Source organism: Populus euphratica, unplaced genomic scaffold, assembly GCF_000495115.2.
Source record: "Populus euphratica unplaced genomic scaffold, PopEup_1.0 scaffold45.1, whole genome shotgun sequence".
Lineage (NCBI taxonomy): Eukaryota > Viridiplantae > Streptophyta > Magnoliopsida > Malpighiales > Salicaceae > Populus > Populus euphratica.
Window position 1 is genome coordinate 320,907 of NW_011499886.1, and position 14,129 is coordinate 335,035.

At 30.5% G+C, this 14,129-nt stretch overlaps 1 protein-coding gene across 1 annotated transcript; it reads left to right on the forward strand.

Annotated features, from left to right (window-relative positions):
* The first annotated feature begins 5,373 nt into the window (after positions 1 to 5,373).
* RABH1C (RAB GTPase homolog H1C) lies at positions 5,374 to 8,270 on the forward strand. The gene is made up of 6 exons (XM_011032713.1): positions 5,374 to 5,676; positions 5,817 to 5,887; positions 6,474 to 6,562; positions 6,802 to 6,913; positions 7,505 to 7,595; positions 7,756 to 8,270. The coding sequence occupies exons 1-6, from the start codon at positions 5,560 to 5,562 to the stop codon at positions 7,897 to 7,899; spliced, it is 624 nt and encodes a 207-aa protein (XP_011031015.1). The 5' UTR covers positions 5,374 to 5,559; the 3' UTR covers positions 7,900 to 8,270.
* Positions 8,271 to 14,129: the final 5,859 nt, after the last annotated feature.

Below are 14,129 nucleotides of genomic sequence, written 5' to 3' on the forward strand. Positions count from 1 at the left end.
GATTATCATAAGAAAATAAAAAAAATATTTTCATTGTATATTCAAGAGCAATTTAAAAAAAAAATACAATTCTATAAATCATATTTAAATAAAATTTTTAATAAATAAATTAATAATACTACCATAAAAACTCAAATTTTTGAAAAGTAAGGATTTTAATCGTGAAAAGTGTTGTTAGCTTATTAAAAACCAAAAACTAACATTTCTTGTAAAAAATAAAGATAGATGTACATGTAAATATCTTACCTGGATTATCTTTCTCTCATTTTATTCTTTTTCTCTTATTTATCTTGGATTCTAATTCTTGATAAAGTATATATGATTTTGTTTTTATAAATGTATCAGCAAATGACTCAGGAGGATTTAACTTTTCTTGCTATAATTAAAATAAATATTCATAAAACTAATGATTTAAATCTTGACAAAAAAATACATTTTGTTGTTGAAATTCCTTTCTGTTACTTATGTTTTTTAATTTTATGAACAATGAATTTTTTTATTAACAACACAATTATTCGAGCATAACTTATAAAAATTAAAATAAATACTTGTCAAACCTCAAATGATTTAAATTAAACAAGAAAAAAATGTATTTATTGAGCCAAATATTATTTTTCCTTATTTGTTAATTTATTTTTTAATTTTGAAGGGAATATTGAGCCAAATATTATTTTTCCTTATTTCTTAATTTATTTTTTAATTTATATATATATATTATAAGAGATATATATATATATATATATAATCCTAAGAAATCAAGCTTAAGCATGCTTAAACATAAAAGAATGATCTATATTCCTCTGGGCTTTCAGTGTAGGTGCCTTTAGCTAAGCCTACACACCTAGGCTTAGCCTAGGTGATATTAAAAAAAAAAAATTATAAATAAGGTATTATTTTTCTATAATCATTACTAGTCATCAAGTGATTGAAAAATTAAAATTTAAGTTTCTGGATTCATAAGATCTAACCTTCAATTATTCTTCACCCAGAAACATGAAAAAAATAATTTTGTAGATCTTTAAAATCTTATTTTCAACAACAAAACATATTTTAATTGGTCTAAAAATCAAAATCAAATAATTTTAGCTTTTTATAAACCTAATCTATTTGTTTTTGCATCATCAAAATTGAAAACAACTTCTACTATCCTCTTTTAATGTGAAATTTCACATAAACACTAAAATCAAAGTTATTAGCAGTTGAAATTCACCCATCCAAGAGCATTTTTTCTCCTCATCCTTTTCAATAACCTTCTCTTTCTTCTCTCAACCTAAAATAAAAGGAATAAAATATGAGAAAATTAAAACTAAGGGATCAAATAAAAGTTTTACATGTGTTTTATGGAAAAGACCTTTGTTTCTTTTCTTATATCTATTTCAATTTTCTATATCTCAATTCAGTTTTTTTTTTAAAAAGAAGCAAAAACTTAGTTTTGTAAAATTATCATTAATTCAATGTTGAGACATTTAACAACATATTAGATAAGTTAGAGAAAACAAATTAAAACATAACTTGAAAGAATGAAATTGAAAAGGTATACATTTAAGTGACTGAATTGCAAAACATGCAAAATATAGGGATCAAAATAAAATTTTCTTAAAAGTACAGTTTTCTGGTAGTCATGAGTAATGGATTCTTGAACACTAAAAAGGATATTGTTTTAGTTTTATTTGTTATTTATTAATTATTAATTGTTAATACATTTTTGGTATGCACCTGTGCCCGCATGATCAATTTTATCATCTGCATAATAATGATCAATTTTTACTGCTGCGAGGAGTTTAATCTGCTGCTGGAGCAACTGTGCCAGCATGATCAGTTTGACCTGAAGTTCAGCTACAGCAACCTCCCACTTTCTCCACTTGTCCTCAAGCTCACCGGGCTCGCAGCTCCCAATACGGCTTCGTATTTCCTCCACACATCTCATTCAACCACCTGGCATTGTATCTCGGAAAAATAAACTCGAGCTGCGAGGATGCAATGATCCTCGCGGGTTACCATATTAAATCAACGAATAGCTAGGTTAGCAAACGACTTTTTTTAAAAAAACTAAATCGTTTGAGGTGTTTAACGTGGAGCCGACATTGTTTATAAACAAAGAAATTGACACGGTCTCTTTTAATAATTTATTTTGATTTTCAAAGATTATTTTGGATAATTTAATTATAATTGAAGGCAAGTTGTTTTGAATTTTTTTAGATGAACAAAAACTAAAAATAAAAAGATATGACTGTAGATGACGTGCTAGAAATTATATGAAAAATATATTTAAATTTTTAAATTTTAAAAAATAATATAAATTATACAATTTTGAAAATTATATGAAAAATATATTTAAATTTTAAAAAATAACATAAATTATACAATTTTAATCCTTTAAAATTTAAACAAAATTGGTTTTAGTATAAAAAAATTTTATATTATTTTTCAATCCCTGATTAAAAAAGAAAAAAGAAAAAAGAAAAAGAAGAGTCGTTAAATTTTAACAATGAAAAAAAAAGTTGTCATTTAAAAAATTTCCAACCGACAAAATGAATTGTTTTAATGTCCATGAGTTACATGGGATGAGAGGGCTTTGATAATAATTTGTTTAGACCCACAATGCTGCCAAACAGATATTTTGATCACCAGTCTCCTATAATTTGTTTAGACCCACAATGCTGCCAAACAGATATTTTGATCACCGGTCTCTTGATTTCTCTTATTTAATTATATATATGAGTAAAATTTTATTTAACTTGCGGCGTGACACGGGTAAGATAGCTAGTATTTTTCTATAGCATGTCTACAAACATGAACATTTCCGCGTGTAATTTGCATTGCCTTTGCATGAGAGGCAATCAAAGATTTTTTTCTTATTATGCACATAAACCAATTACCCTTTACTTATTGGTTTTTAATTCATATCAAATTTTATTATATAGACTCTAAAAAAAAGTTTTTATTTTTTCAACATGAGATTTAAGAAAAACATTATGTTTTTTTAATATCAAATAAAAGAACTTTTTAATTTAAATATTTAAAAAGAAAAGATAAATATTTTAAAATAATTTTTAAAATTTTGTTATTTATAATATATATAGCTTACATATATTTGAATTATTTTTTAATTTTTTAATTTGAAATATTAAAATTTCAATTATCTTTTCTAATTTTCTTGTGTAACTTGTTTCCGAGCCAAACCCCTAGCTAAGTTTGATAACTGTGGATTCGACTACCTTCAACAACAACTTCTTTTAAGAGCCATGGAAAGATTTTCAAAGATTAGGGATGCTATACGTGTAAGCCATACTTGATGTGTGTTTGTGTGTGTGTCTATAAAGAGAGACTTTAATTTATCTTTCTCCTTTTCTTTTCCTTTTAAGAGAAAAATATAGTTGTGAAGATAAAGTGTGTTTAAAAAAATCAAAAACATTAGAAAAAAAATCGAAAATACTGAACTAAAAAAAATATTATTAAACTAGTTTGAAAAACCAGTAAATAAAAACATCAAATTAAACCATAAATTATAAAAAAATTTACGACTCTAGAGGGAAAAAAACCTCTTGGAATCGGGCAATGGCCAGGAAGAGACCAAGTGCAGCCGCACCTTGGGGTTGAGAACAGTTGCATGCACGCTTGTGGTTTCAAGCTCACATCAATTTTGTTGAATAAAAAGACAGCGACCAAAGGGCGAAAACCATTTGGTGCATGGCCTTGTAGAATCGTTCGTCTCTGCCGGAAAGGAGGAGGAGGCTCAAACAAAAGAATGCTTCATCTAAAGTTCACATCAGTGCTTGATCTAGTCAATTGCGTGTCTTAGATGATTGCTTTTGAACAGGTAAAACAATAGAATCTGTGGGAGAGCTCGTCAACTTTGTGCTAAGAAGCTCATCATCCTTCCTAAAATACTCTAAAACTAATGACTCCTTTGCGTCCCAATAAGAAATAAGACTTTTCACAATATTGTTTTTAGGAAGGAAGGAAGGAAGCAAGCAAGCAAGCAAGGAAGGAGTTCCACTCAATTAACCAAACCCTTTTGAGTCTATTTTAGGAAGGAAGGAAGGAAGCAAGCAAGGAAGGAAGGAGTTCCATTCAATTAACCAAACCCTTTTGAGTCTGTATATAAATTTATTAAATTAACGTATATATTAAAAAATAAATAAATAAATTCTCAAGCCCTAGTGGCTGGAATTTATTATCTACCCAAACGGATGATGTTTTGCTCGCTCGTTATTGAAAAAACAGGCACTTCGGCACGGGCGTTTTAATTCCTTTTCAAGTCCAGTGCACAAGCCTGGCCATCTAGACAAGCTTAAAGTGCCTAGACCTGGCTCCCCTGGCCACTCTACTTTTTTTTTTTCTTAAATATTTTTTTATTCTAAAATAAAATTATTTTCAAATAAAAAATTACAATGATATTTTAAAAATCACACAATAACAATATACCTTTTAAATAAAATAAAAGTTTTTAATGATGATATTAACAATTATTTTATGAATAATTATATATGAAACTAATATGTCCATTATTAAAAAAAAGAGTCATGAGTATTCAATAAAAATAAAATGCCTAATTCTTTTACCGTGTAGTTTTATACAATTTTCTCAAATGATTTATTCCTTTTTTAAAAAAATCATAATGTTTTTGCCTTTTTACTTAACCTAGCTTTTAAAATCACACAACAAGTCTTCATTAAAAGAATTATGCTATAAATAAAAAAATATGTTGTTATATAAGAAAAAATAGATATAATCAAAGAAGTGGGTTTTATGGAGAAATTTTTTTGAAAATGATTCATAGGAAAGAAAAAAAACTATTTTGTGATATAATTATGTCTTGACAATTTCTTGAATTCATTTTTGTTGAATACTTGTTGTTCAATATTTTATTATGAAAATAATTTGACCTTCGTGATGGGTTTTTATTTTTATAAATTAAATATATTAACTTATGAGCATACATTAAGTTTTTATTTATAATATAAAATTTTAAAATTAAATAATACTATTCATTAAATTTAAATAAAAATTCAATTTTAACCCTGTTAGCATTTAATTTATTGAAGTTCTTTGGGATATATAATAAAAGAAATGAGTTTCTTTTCTTGACCATTTCCATTTGTTAGAAAAATAAATAAATAAATCCTTATAAATATGGATACAATTTAAACATAATAATTTTAATAGAATACATTTATATTATTTATTTGGACCAACTGACGTAAAAAAGAGAGCAATACCATGAACAAGAGAGGCGGGCATTGACTTCAATGAAGATCAGGGGGCCTGTGGCCTGGTTGTAGCCTTGTAGGCGGGTCTTCCAAGGAGGACATAAACGTCAATCAACAAAAAAACTGAGTTTGACTGAGCCGCATCATCCCATCCTGGTTGGCGGTTTCTTTCATTCCCTTAAAAGAGCCTCCCTCCCCCATATAAACCGAAGCATCATTCTGCCATCGCTTCTGCGTAATTTCGTTTGCGTTTTTCTCAGCAGTTGTTTAAGGGAGGAAAAATAAATATATATTGGATGAGACAGATCTGATAAATATTGATAAATAGAAGAAAGGAGGAGAAGAAATGGCAACAGTATCCCCTCTGGCGAAATACAAGCTGGTATTCCTTGGCGATCAATCCGTTGGTAAAACCAGCATTATCACTCGCTTTATGTATGATAAATTCGACACCACTTACCAGGTTCTTCCATCTTTCCTTCCTTCTTTAATCATTATTAATCTGAATGTTTGGATTCCAAGAGCAATCTTACGTGCTGTGCACGCTAATTAGACTTAATTTCAATTCTTGATCCCTTAATTTTTTGTTTTGTGAATTTGTAGGCAACTATTGGAATTGATTTTTTGTCCAAAACAATGTACCTCGAAGATCGGACAATTCGGCTGCAACTTTGGTGAGCCCTTTTGTCTCAATTTCATTTTTTTGTTAATTAAGATTATTATATATATAATGAAATTGGGGGAAAATGCATTTCATTTTACCTGTATCATAATTCTTTAGTCGAAAGACGATGATTACCAGATCATGTCGATACCTAGCAGGCGTATAAGGTTGAGAAAATTATGTGGTCGGTGATTTTGTCATGGAAATTAATTAATTAGGAGTAAGGTAATGCATATGATCGTGGAAATGGACACCCTAAAGAATCAATATTGTTGTTAACAGGCTGCTATAGTGGCTGGTATCGCTAATTGAGTGGAGAGGACCTACAACGTTGTTTCATTTTTTTTAAAGAAAAATATTTGTGCAAGATGATGCCCTTTTAAGACAGGGTTATTACCTTGGTCTGAATTGAGCACAATGTGTTGTGTCAGTCGAGTTTTCATGAAATACTGTGTGTTATAATTATACGCAACATTTCAGTTACTCTGTCAAAGAACTTGATTCGTGCTGTAATGCTCTTGTATCTTGTTTCCATGGTGTATTTGTTTTTCCTCCTGGTTTCTAGTTTGTGAATCTTCGTGTATGTTAACTCACAGGGATACTGCTGGCCAAGAGAGATTTAGGAGTCTTATACCGAGCTACATCCGGGATTCTTCTGTAGCCGTAATTGTCTATGATGTAGCTAGTGAGTTATCTTAAGAACTGAATACTGGTTTTATTGGAAATATGTGTTCTAGTGTGTACATATTAGAATTTAGAAAATAAACCTCGATCTCTTGTATAACATCTGCCCATGTGTGCTTGTACCTTCACCCTTCTTTTAGGAGGGGAAGGGAGGGGGCGCTGCCTGTAAGGCGATATTTAGTGTTGTACTCATGTAACATTTGTAATTCTTAAATTGCTTGCTAAACTGTGTCCATGCAGATAGACAATCATTCTTAAACACCTCTAAATGGATTGAGGAGGTACGGACTGAGCGAGGTGGTGATGTCATTGTTGTCCTTGTTGGAAACAAAACCGATCTTGTTGATAAGAGGTAAGAAATTAACTAATGAGAATAACATGATGGATGATGTTTCTTGGTTTGATATCCACATTACTTAGATATGAGTGACCTCTCGGCTTTTGTTCTTTTACGTGGCACGTTGTGTGTGAGATCACTCTGGTTTTTAGCGTCTAGGAATGTCATTGGAGAAGCGAGCATCATCTGCCATAAGAGCTCTATGAACATCTTTATTAATTTGTTTGCTCTACTCAAATCCTCTTGTTCTTATTTGTGTTTGAGCGAGAAGACTGGGGAACTGTATCGGCAGTTCTACATAGTAATGCTGCCTATTCGATTCGTAAAGTTAATTTTGTTTTCTGTTACTTTCAGTTATTGAGAAGTGAAAGATGAATGTCTAGCCGCGCGTCTTAAATTTTATGAGGACGAAAGCTTTACTTTGATTCTTTTAGTCTCTTTCTCTTTTGAAAAATTAAGAACTTTGCTGGTTGCGATCCTTTGTTTTGTTTAGAACTTGGAGTTAATAGTCCTCTCTGTTAGTTGAATTCTATATTTAGCTTGAAACAATTCAGCACTGTTGTTATCTTTTTTTTGTTTTCATTATGTTATTCGGTGATCAAACAGGCAAGTTTCAATAGAGGAAGGAGACGGCAAGGCTCGTGAATTTGGAGTTATGTTTATAGAAACCAGTGCGAAAGCAGGATTTAATATAAAGGTGAGAGTGAGACACAAGGTTTTGATATTGTCAAGCTGCTCCAATCCTAGGGGAAATATGGCCTTATGTGAACATATAATTTCATTTTTCCTTGTGCAGGTAGCTAAAGATTTTTGATAAGTTATTGTATGTATTCTGATTTCTGAATGAAAAAATGCAGCCTCTATTCCGCAAGATTGCTGCTGCCTTGCCAGGGATGGAAACCCTTTCTTCCACAAAACAGGAAGACATGGTTGATGTGAACCTCAAGCCGACTGTCAATTCTTCCCAGGCAGAACAGCAAGGAGGGGGTTGTGCATGTTAGAGAAGTGGATATGAGGAAGATCGAGGAAAGGAAGCACCTTCAATACCAGGTTATACCAACTGAATTAAAATCCGACAAATGATGATTTTTATTTGGGCTATTTCAGATCAATAAGACGTAGTTGCAGATTCCTGCTATTTGTTGAATAGGAAAATTGACCGTTCAGATGTATTCCATTTAATATCTCTCCTCTCTTTTCTTTTTTTCTTTTGTTCTTTGGAAAACCTTTGATATGTCTGTGAAACCATTATCAGATATTAACTGCAATAGGAGGTAATCTTTAGGTTACCCATTTTGTGATTCAAGAAAATTGATGGCTGTAATTTGAAATTTTGAATTCATTGTATAAAGTTTCTTTGGATCTTGGTGGAACAAAATTCATGACATGGATATATGTTGATATGATCATTGGCGAATTTGGTTACGAGAAAATCAGACAAGTATGATAGCCAGTTAAATCTCAAAACCAATATTGTTTCTGGATTGTGGTTCGAACAAGTGGCATACTATATTTGAACTCCTATAGTTAAGCCTCTCATCAATTTTATTACATTAAGTTCCTTATAAATCCATATGAAGCTGATATCCAGACAACATTAGTAGTCCTCAATTTCAACTCCTTCGCTCACATACCTCCTCCAGCCACCCTCTTTGCTTGTCTTCAATCCAAGAAGAACAAAACATCCCATCATCATCATCAAAAGTCCACACAACAACTCATGCCAGCACCCAGTTTAAGGTAAAAAAGAAGAAGAAAGAAAGATAGTTCAAGCCACCACTATGCAGTGATGGCAGCCAACCCAATGAGTAGTAGTACTCTGGCTTGGTCGTCTGGAACTTGCTTAGCTAGCGAGACACCTAGAAACCAAACAATTACTTATTGGATGTTAAGGCGCAATATAAAACTATTCTTCAAGTTTTATAATATAATATAAATTTTCTTAGAAAAATAAGATGATTATTTGATGCTGGCTTGATTTTTATCACTGTAAATTAAAAAAAAAACTTTGAGGGAGCATGAAACAGGAAAAAATAAGTTTTCAAAGTATTGAGAACAGAGAGGTAGTAGTTGGTAAGGCAACATAACCGGATATGCAATCAAAATCATACGTTAAGGAGAAAAGTGTAATCCTTCTGCATTTGGATTTTTTTATTTTCCAATGAAATCATTGAAGAAAAATATAGTAATACTTTAAATTTTTTAAGAAAACTGTAATTAGAAAAAGAAAATTGAAATTTTTTGCTCAAATGAATATTTTTCTGTTTAGAAAATTGAAAAACTAGTTTTCATTTTTTATTAGAAAATTGAAAAACTAGTTTTCATTTAAAAAAAAAAAAATTGTACTAAAAACACATTTTAGAAGTTATTCATATTTCTCCTTTATAAGTTTTAAGTTATTTTTTAAATAAAAAAAGAATAATACCATTTTTTTTAGATTGAAGAAGCTAATGTTGTTCTCATTAATTTGTTTGATAACCTCTTCAAAAAAACTCTTAACCTTGAAGCCGATTATTGAAACATAAGAAATTTGAAGTAGTCAGGGGGGAAAAAACACTGTATTTCACGCATTTTATCATGAAATCCTTAAATTTGATGATCTGTAGACCTGTTAATCATTTATTTGTCTAAAATCTTGGTTCATGATCAATCAGATCTTGGTTCGATATTTTGAAAATGTGTTGTTTTTCACAGGGACATTGCTGGGCATAGAGATTTAGGAGTCTTGTGCCAATAATCCAAATCCGGGATTCTTCACTTGTTTATGATGTAGGAAATGAGTTCGACTTCGAATATATACACTGCGAATGATAATCTGGACAGGAGCTCTTCTTTCAGATCAATAAGAAGTTGCTGCAGTTCCTGCTTTAACTTGTTGCAAAGGAATATGAACTGTTCGTAGATGTTCATATATGATAGTTGAACGTCGATCTTCTTCAATTCCTTGCGTTTTTGTCAAAGCGCGCTCAGATTTCTATTGGAAGACAAGTTAGGTTTTCTTTCCAAGCCATAGCTGTTTTACAATGAACTTGCTTCACAGCCTTGACCCTTTACAAATTCAAAGGGAATGAAACAACAGGAGCAAAAGAGTGGTGAAGTTGAGGAACAAAGAGTTATTGTTTTTTTAATAATAGATAAGAGCATTAAAAGTATCACTGGCTTTCCCGCACACACAAAATATCATCTCACATGAGATCGGAATTAGACCTTGGTAGCAGCATGATAATTAACCACAAACAGCCATGCTCAAATCCTCTCGACAACCCTCCATGTTTGCACGACATGTATCATGAACAAACCTCTGGTCTGGTGGCGGAAATCCTCTCCTTTTTTTCATTTTTCTTTGTTTTTTTTTTCCATCTCATCTCTTTTGTTTTCGGCCCTACAAATTTTTAGAGTTAACTTTTAATTTGTTTTGTTTTTGAATTCCATCTTTGTTTTTTTAGTTTTTAATTTATATCTTTGATCTTTTTTTTAATTTTATTTTTTAATACTAATATTCCCGTGTTGTTTTTTTTTTTTTAATCCTAAATATTTTTATTTTGATTTTCATATTTGAATGTTGAAGTAGCAAGCAAGTAGTTATGGTGAAAGTGTCAGAAGAATGCTTTCAAAATGGAACATACAAGAGCGCAAATTATATTGCTGTTTCCGACTAATCTTGAGATAAAATCAACGTAAACCAGCTTTTACCATCCAGAAACCTGTGGATTCCAAGTATGAAAAATACAAGAAGCAACCAAGATGGACATTTCATCCAAACTATCAAGACTTGCATGGCATCAGCAGATTTGATATGGGATCACTAAAAGTAAAATCAGGTGAGAAATGAATTTTCTGCAAATTGTGGTTTCTCAATGCCCCGTAGCTGGCAAACTAACTTGAGGCACAGCTACATTTCATATGCACCAGGTAAGCAATTTGTAAGCCTCTTCAGTTTACTAAGGTGTGCGTTAGAATACATCACATCCTAAATATCACTTTTATTAATTACTTTTTTGGCTGTTAAGCAACAAAATGCTGGCTAACCCGTCACCTCACAATTTCTTCCCACATGTTGCTGCCTATGACACTAGAGCAAAAGGCCAGAATAGCCGAAGTCTTTTTCAATACTTCATGAGCCAACAGGAGACAGAAAAGTAGGTTTTCAGTAAACCTCTTAAATCTCAACTACATAAAAATGTTTTTTAACACCCAGAAGGCAAGATGGTAAGGCAATATCTGCCCCTTTAAATTAAGTGCAAAATGGAGTGCAATTAAGGCCTCGTTTGTTTGGTGGAAAGTGGTTTCCTTGAAACCACTTTCCAAACTTTCTTGTATTTGCTTGTCATTAAAAAAGTTGGTAAATAAAAAACATTTTCCGGTCAAAGAAAAATTTAACTTGGTTTCCAAGAAAGTGTTTTCCTTTTATTTTGGGCAAAAAACACTTTTCAAAAATTATAAAAAATTTAAAAATATCATATTATTTGCTGATTATATTAAATTTGGCCTTCAAACTTTTGATTGATATATATATTTTGTTTTGAAATTTTTTTTTTCAATTTCATCCCTTAGAATTTGATTTTTAAATTAACTTTAGTTCTCATTTTTATGATTGTTATTTGTTTTTCTCTATTTTTTAATTGAAATTTTTTATCTATCAAATTTGGTCCTCATTATTTTGATTGTTACTTATCTTATTTGAAATAATTTATGAAATGTTAATTATTATTATTTTAATTTCTTCATCTTTTATTTTTTTAAGATTTGATTTTTATTATTTTGATTATTATTTATTTTATTTAATATCGTTTATGAAATTATTATTTTTTTCAATTTCATTCTTATTTAACTTTTTAATTTGTAAGATTTATTCCTTATTTTTTAACAAGTCGAAGACTGGAAACGACACGCCTTTAGAGAGATTATAAGGATAGGATTGTTTATTGGAATTTATTTTTAAACAAATTATTTTTAAATTTTTTAAAATTTGTTTATTATTAAAAAAATTGATCAATGTAAAATATTTTTTAATTAAAGAAAAATTTAGTTTAATTTTTAGGAAAATATTTTTCTAAAAAAAACCTACTGTCCATAAAGTTTACAGTTGGATGCAGTTTTCGAAACATAAAGCAGCAGTTGCCCTCATCTTCCTTGAGCCTGAGAACTACGTTGATTTGACTGGTTGCCGGTCTTTCCCCCCATGATTTGTCCGGCATTGCTCGTCAAGCGGCACTGTTTGGTACTGTTAAGGCGTGGTAACGTTTTTCCTTCACAATATTTTAAAAAATATTTAATTAATCAGTTTTTCAAATTATAACAGTAAAAACTATTATAAGGACAAACATAATGTTATAGGTTTTATATGGTACGACTTGTGCAGATTGATCTTAGGTTGTTTCTTAACTTTTGATTGATACACAGAAGTTTCCATGGTATTTGCCCTACCACACAATCCTGTGACTTGGGAACTTCTGATTTGCCCATTCACACGTCTTTTCAATGGATTATGCTTATGAGTGATTAATGTCAACTGTTTTTTAGCCACACATTTCCAGCTCCTTTTTAAAGGTGCATTATCTGTTTCAATTTTCAAATCCTTAAATGTCCATGGAGAAAACAGTCTCTAAACCATGGGAAGCTGGGGATGTACGACTTGTAAATGCGTTGTGCCGAAGATATTCCAGTTTAGGATTTGGCAGCTGTGTGTGCATAATGCACCGATTCAGGGGCACTTTTGATTTGTGGGAGCTGGCTGTTGCTGGGGATTTTTTTTTCCCAATTTCTTTTTAAATGATTGTAAAAATAATTTTGAATACATAAAATTAAACAAGTATACACATGTATAAATATATAATTTTATTAACTATATAAATGGATATAATCTTTATTTAAAGTATTCTTTCAAAAAAAATAAAATAATTATCTAATTCTTTCCTTGGATTTGATGTACGATGACTTGATTTATTTGATAAATCAAGTCAGGATTTGTGTTTTACAAGAACGCAAATTTAGACGTGTATTGCGAAACGAGATATGATGATTTGATACTTTGAAGAGTACTTTTGATTTGTTTTCAATGTGTTGTTGAAGAACTTTTATGAGATGTTTTGGCTTTGATCCAACATAGTTTCATTCTTTGTAGACTTCAAGCGTAAATAAAGAAGGCTTGAGAACTTTTAAGAGAGATTCCTTGCTTGAAAAGAGAGCTTCCTTGCTTGAAGAATTTGTCTTGAAGGAAATTTGTCTCTCCGAGCATCCTCTTTTTCTAAATTGAGGCCCTCCATTTATAGAGATCTGTAGGGGCTTTTAGGTTCTTTTTCAATGCCACAAGACATAATTTTATTAGTTGGTATTTATCGACGGGATCTTATATTTATGACAAAATATCTCGACGAGATCTTGCATTTATGACAAGATATATTGAATATCTCATCCCAAGTGTCAACCTTTCATTGACAATAAATATATGAAGGCTCATTTATTTTTCATATCATATATTTCAATTTTATTTTATTCTTTCTTTTTTAAAATAAAATAACATGTGGTGAAATTTGATTAGTAAAAAATTTATGTTTCTGCATGATCTAATCTCGCTTAATTAGCTGAAATTTGTAGTGTTTGATAAAACGTTCTCTTAGGAAATAAATTTGAATCGACCTAGAACCAACAGGTTTTACCATCTTATGCAACAATTTACTATGTGTATGAATTTGATGAAGCTGTGAAAAGACTTAACAAAAATATTAGGTTTTTAACATTTGTGATCTCAAGTCAAGAGATGTGAACTTGATTATAGGATTGATTTATGGGTTTAGTTATGGACTCGATCATTCCTAAGAAAATAAGCATCTTGTATGAAACGAGTGACTTTTTAATGTTTAAATTGATAGGTATATGAGAGAGAAAATACAAGAGAGAAAATATGTAAAAAAATATTATGTTAGGAAAAATTATGATCCTTTTATGTTTAACTGGTAACTCCAAGGTATTTATAGACCTTGATGATGTTCACTTTATGATGTGAAGAGTTTGAAAGAAATAACCTCTCGCGATTAATCTTTTTATTTCTTTTTTCAAGGCATGACACTCGTTAATGTAATGCTCATGGTCATAATATAAAAGACAAATCTTATTAGGGTTTTGTGTTTGAACAACTTTTCATGTGGGTAAGTGTTGTATAAAGTTTTTTTCTTGATAGAGACTAATATCTTAGTACATGTGGAGATGAGAGGTATGGTCAAAAGCTCGG